Genomic DNA, 5,763 nt, shown 5'->3' on the forward strand with positions numbered 1-5,763 from the left:
GTACTAACACATCATCGACTTGAAGCCATCTAGGAAATACAAAAACAAAGCATTGTTCATTGAAACAAAGCAACAAAAACGTTTAACATCATTTGTGTTATTCATTATAATTATTTGTGATAATAAATATTACTATTCAGTAGAATATACACATAGTGCATTACAAAATATATAAGAAAATGAATCATAGGCATTGGATCTTGGTAATAGAAATCAAATGATGAGTAATGTTAATTTCAGATAAAATATGTATCAAGTTACTTGTGTCAACTGTCATTTATTTCTAACTTATGTAAACACAATGTATAGTATTGTAGCAACTTCAAAATGTAATTTCAAGAAGGCTTATCTTAAACCTAAATTAAGATTATGTTTGTATAAAGATATAAAAGAGGGATGGAGCAAATTTATAAAAAATTTTCTTTGCCAAAGTGAAAAATTAAACGATTGTTTCTATCTAAACTTTTCAAAAGTCATGCCTAACATTTATTACTTTCAAATATCGGGAACTTCACCCAAATTGCAGTTAGAAACGTAAGACGCAGTTTAGAAAATACGTTCGTGTTAGAGGCTATTAAGTCACGTTGCACGAACCGTGGAGCTAAAGTACATCTTCCACGTCGCGACTAAAGAACCGAATAAACTAAATCATAATGCAAAATAAATCACAGAAGAACGGATTGAAACCGTTATCGACGTCGTCGAAAAACATTTATCTCTCGATTACGCGGTCACAGGGAAAGTATGAGAGCATATGAAAAATTTGATTTGATTTTCCACGCTTTATTGAACCAGCCTCGTCCACTTCGGATGGATGTTGTCTCTTACAGTGCTCAGAAACAAGATCCGAATTCGAACTGCTGGTCAGCTGTCTAAGCGAGTAGTTGGCAAAGGCATATTGCTGTGATGCGAATAACCTTGCTGATTGCGCTATGCGTTTCGCCTGAGTCATACTTTTCTGACCCGAAGAACGAAACGAACGACTACGTGACGTTATGAAACAGCGACGAACCTGTGCTGGCCACGCGATATGCCATCGACCAGTGACAAACAGAGTGATCGGCTTTGGCCGCGATTAATGAAAATGTTGAAATTTTTGACATACCTGCATGCCTCGAGAGATGATTTTCACCCCGGCCTCTTCTACACACCCCACTCAGAGAAAAACATGGCGGCTACTAAAAGTTACACTGCCCTTCCCCTTCCATGTTGCTGGCACTCGGTCAGTTCTTGCAAAAGATTTGCCGGTGTGTTCTGAAATTATCATGCGAATAATCAACGATGATCCATTACGCGCGCTGCTATGGTCATCTTGGCAGTCGTGTTATTTATTCTTTTCAATTAACTGTGATCTCAAAACATTATTACAATTTTAAAACTTAATCAAATATAACTATACCTTTTCCTAAATGCTTATTAACTCCAAGAATGTAAAGTAAACAATATCTTATGTATATTGAACGAATAAATTGATTATTGTTGGTGTTGTTTCACACTTTTAATGCTATTAATTAATATACATAGTCGTTACGAAAACAGAAAATAAAAAGAGGTTTGTATACGAAACTAGTAGTCAAAGTCAAATAATTAGTACCTAACATCCAGTTGAACTTTGTTCTCTCATCGCTATGTTCAAGTCGGAAAATGTGTGATGGTGAAGTATTTTACCACATTGCAGATAAAAACGGTTCCGGAAGATTACGAAAACTACAAAAGATATTGTAATATACGATGAATTCTTTAATTCACACAAAAACAATGATGTTCAGTCATAGGACTGCACTTCGCCGTATGTATGGTTAATTATATTTAATAATATATCGAAATAAAAATGATAACATTTTCAATAGATACATTACAGATATTGTACGTGTTATGCATTTATATAACCATTAAATTTACAGATAGAGTTATTAATACCTGTGACAAATTAATATAAATTTTCCACTTTGCATTGTCATTTTACTAATAACCTGTATTGTTAATTCTGTAGGTTATGTTGTGAAATAAGTATAACATTGTTACTATTCATGGTTTTTGTATCAGTACCATAGTTTTCATGAAATTAATATTAATTATGTCCTTCTAATGTATTTTAGTTTTTAACTAATCATTTTTTACTGATTTTTTTATGATTCATCAGTGAATTATTTTAACAGGAATTACTTCATTTGAATGAAAAAAGCCTGATTATTATGTTATTTATTGCAGAGTATTGCTGCTTGAAATTTTGGTACAATACCAATCAAAAAAATGGTAGCTTGGCATTTATCTATATGGGACAAAATGATCCTAGAAATGATAGGCTATTATTGCACTCTAGAATAACAGAGACCTACAAAAACAATAATTTACCACCTTACATACAGTTCCGTACATTTTACGTAACACCATCATGGAATGGTCAAGAATCATCATCCAAAGTGGAAGACACTGTAAAAAATATTAAGGAACAAAAAGAGCTTAAAGCTAAAGGACAGGCATCTGTTACACAGAGTACAGAGAAAGCAGTAATAGAAAAGAAGCCATCGATGTGGCAGAGGGTCAAAGCAGAAGTTTTACATTATTATCATGGATTCAGACTATTAGGTCTTGACATGAAAATTTCAGCAAAATTGTTATGGAGAATATTAAAAGGCAAAGAACTTAGTAGGAGAGAACATAGACTTGTAAGTTAAAAGTAAAATACAATAAGCATTTATAATTTTGTTATTTTAATAATGCCTAAATCGATATCTCATTTACAGCTTATCAAAACAACTGGAGATATGTTCAGACTTATTCCCTTTTCTGTTTTTATCATTGTACCCTTCATGGAATTTCTGCTCCCAATTTTTATCAAGTTTTTCCCTGGTATGCTACCATCTACCTTCCAGACAGCAACAGACAAAGAGGACAAGCTAAAACAAGCATTGAAGGTATATAAGTTTCATTATAAATTTGCTTGACAGTTAGTTTCCTAATAGAATGTTTAAAGATGCAAATTTTGTATTTCAGGTTAAAATTGAGATGGCAAAATTTCTGCAAAAGACATTGGACGACATGGCAGTACAGTCATCTGACTGTAAATCAAAGAAAGCCAAAGAATTTGCGGAATTTTTTTATAAAGTTCGATCTTCTGGTGCCTCAGCCACCAACGAAGAAATCATGCAGTTTAGCAAACTTTTCGAAGATGAAATCACATTAGACTCTCTTACTCGACCACAGTTAGTCGCACTATGTAGGGTACTGGATGTACAAACACTTGGAACGTCTAACTTTTTACGATTTTTACTTAGAATGAGACTTAGGAGTCTCACAGCAGATGATCAAGTAATTTCTATAAATATGTGGTAGCATGTTTGGAAAATATGCAAATACATATACAATAACAAATCATTTTTCACCTCTACAGCTAATTGAAAAGGAAGGTATAGATTCACTTACTAGAAGTGAATTACAACAAGCCTGTAGAGCTCGCGGAATGCGAGCATATGGATTACCGGATAGTAAATTAAAGGAACAATTATCTCTGTGGCTAGACTTAAGTTTAAACAAGAAAGTTCCACCCACATTGTTGCTCCTTTCGCGAGCGCTCATGATTCCAGAGACAGTACCCATGTCCGACAAATTGAAAGCTACCATCTCTGCCCTTCCCGACACTGTCGTTGCACGTACTCAAGGTGCGATAGGGGAGAAAGAGGGTAAAATGGACCACAAGACGAATATCGAAATTATTAAAATGGAGGAGAGGAAAATCGAGGAAGAACGACAGGAGAAAGAGCCGCAAATCTCTCTTTCCTCCCAAGGTCAGAAATATGATGAAATTACGAATTCAGATGTAAAAGTGTTAGAGCAGGCATTGGATAGTCTTGGAAAGGTTTGTCGAAATCACATATTCTTTAATGTAGTAGGTTAGTAGTTTTTGTTGTTATGTTTGAAGGTAAAATATGTATCTACTTTTGTAAAGGATAAGAAAATGTCTGTTGAGAAAGAAGAATTGAAAGAACTCAAAGAAGAAATGGCCGAGTATCAGGAAGATCTTAAAGAGCTCGATGAAATTAAAGCTGCTGCTAAAGGTCAAAAAGATATAGAGAATATTAAAGTATCCAAAGGTGCTACGCGATTGTTTAACAAAGTAAACAAAATGATAAACAAAATGGATGCTGTCTTGGCGCAACTTGAATGCGAGAAGCAAATGAAAGAGTCGCAAAAGACGGATAGCGTTAAAGAAACTGCAAGCTCGGAAACTGCGGCAGAATTAGTTAAGATAGAAGAATTAATATCAGCCATTAAAAAAATTCAAAATGTACCTGATCAACATCGATTGCAACGCATAGCTGAAATTCTGGCGAAAATCGACAACGACAGAGATGGATCTATAAAAATCGAAGATGTCTTAAAGGTAATTTACAATATAAAATCTCTGACACTGTAAACAATATAAGTATGTATTTAATTAATTCATGCGATTTGTTCATCTACAGGTGTTGGAATTAATTGGTAAAGAAGACATAAAACTAAGCAAGAAACAAGTAGATGAGTTGCTTGACTTAATTAATAAGGAAGTAATTTTGGAAGAAAAATCACAAAAGGAAGCATGTGAAAATCTGAAAGATGGAAATTGTACAGAAACAAAATATGTATCACCTAAATCATCAGTTCCTGCTACACCGGTGACGACGGAAAAATGCTATGGTAAAGAAGAATTAGAGGAAGATGTTGAAGACACAAAAAAGTGTTATGATGCACACTCGGAAAAAGAATCCGAACAAGAACAAAAGAAATCAGCTGCAGTCCTTAAAAGTAACCCCAGTTCTAACTCTGTCAGAAATCCCCCGATAGCAGCGGGCGTTCCGTCATCGACGAAAAAGGCAGAAGGTTCGAACCAGCTATGATTCCCGCACAAAAAAGAATATTCTTAATGTAATTGTCAATACAAGATTTTTACTGGGTACTGATCTAGACAAATATTACGTTTTTATCGCTAGAGAATATGTTTCTACCTCTATGATAACATGATATTATTGTAAACTTATTTCTCTTTTTTTGCAAAGAATTCGTATAAGCAAAAGATATTTCGATAATTATAATAGTTTTACGTACATAGTAAGGTACTTTACAATAAATGCCGCTGTTGCATACATAACTTTAGCCATTCGATTAAAGACGTGAAAAATGTTAATATAATTTTTGTATTTATGACAAACAGATTCTGAATTTTGAAGACTGTGATGCATTTAATGGCATCGATGTATTATTTGTTCTATGAATGGCAAGGCAATATGTGCTGGACACAAAAAAGTAACAATATTTTGCTTGTAAATCTTCAATTAATGTAAAAACGTCTTTTTTAAATTGTACGTGACAATATTATCGCTACTAATATTGATGATTAGTAGTCAAACATAACAAAAATGTTTTGATTTCAATGAAACCTAATTCCAAAATATTGTAATACAATAAGGGATCATTCCATCTATTCAAGTATTGATTGCTATTACGGGATTGTAGCACATCACTTACCTTTCACTTTATAGCAGAAAACATGCACCTCTGTGACTAAAGCTAAAACAATTGACAAATGTACATTTATAAATAATGTAATTAATTGGAACTATATAACAAAAAAATAGCAATTATATATGTACCGGTTACATAAAAAATGTGCTTATATAATAATGGTGTATAACATTTTAGTGATAAGTACTATGCATTACATTAAAAAAAAGTACATGAAAAAATTATATGTTCACTGAATATTAATCACAAATGAAAGTAAAT

The 5,763-nt window shown here is 33.2% G+C and overlaps 2 protein-coding genes across 5 annotated transcripts in view; one reads left to right on the forward strand and one right to left on the reverse strand.

Moving 5' to 3' along the window:
- LOC108625490 (uncharacterized) overlaps positions 1-1,205 on the reverse strand; it is a 7,808-nt gene extending 6,603 nt beyond the window's left edge. For 2 of the 4 annotated variants that reach the window (XM_018025554.2, XM_026814001.1), the window contains exon 1: positions 1,106-1,205. The gene's annotated coding sequence lies outside the window, so the exon portion shown is untranslated. Of the gene's footprint in view, positions 1-594; positions 620-1,105 lie in introns of those variants that run through there. The other 2 variants (XM_018025555.2, XM_026814000.1) reach the window with 2 other exon arrangements.
- Positions 1,206-1,605: 400 nt separating this feature from the next.
- Positions 1,606-5,612, forward strand: Letm1 (Leucine zipper and EF-hand containing transmembrane protein 1). The gene is made up of 7 exons (XM_018025566.2): positions 1,606-1,789; positions 2,212-2,669; positions 2,748-2,918; positions 2,998-3,312; positions 3,395-3,859; positions 3,950-4,384; positions 4,467-5,612. The coding sequence occupies exons 1-7, from the start codon at positions 1,732-1,734 to the stop codon at positions 4,875-4,877; spliced, it is 2,313 nt and encodes a 770-aa protein (XP_017881055.1). The 5' UTR covers positions 1,606-1,731; the 3' UTR covers positions 4,878-5,612.
- The last annotated feature ends 151 nt before the right edge of the window (positions 5,613-5,763 follow it).

This window comes from Ceratina calcarata, unplaced genomic scaffold (genome assembly GCF_001652005.2).
Source record: "Ceratina calcarata isolate Rehan_Ccalc_2016 unplaced genomic scaffold, ASM165200v1 scaffold358.2, whole genome shotgun sequence".
NCBI lineage: Eukaryota > Metazoa > Arthropoda > Insecta > Hymenoptera > Apidae > Ceratina > Ceratina calcarata.

Excerpts from the sequence above, each read along its gene's own strand:
- Letm1 (XM_018025566.2), top strand. The coding sequence starts at position 1,732 with ATGAATTCTTTAATTCACACAAAAACAATGATGTTCAGTCATAGGACT. Across the intron at positions 1,790-2,211 it reads TCATAGGACTGCACTTCGCC|AGTATTGCTGCTTGAAATTT; the intron begins GTATGTATGGTT and ends TATTTATTGCAG. Across the intron at positions 2,670-2,747 it reads GTAGGAGAGAACATAGACTT|CTTATCAAAACAACTGGAGA; the intron begins GTAAGTTAAAAG and ends TCTCATTTACAG.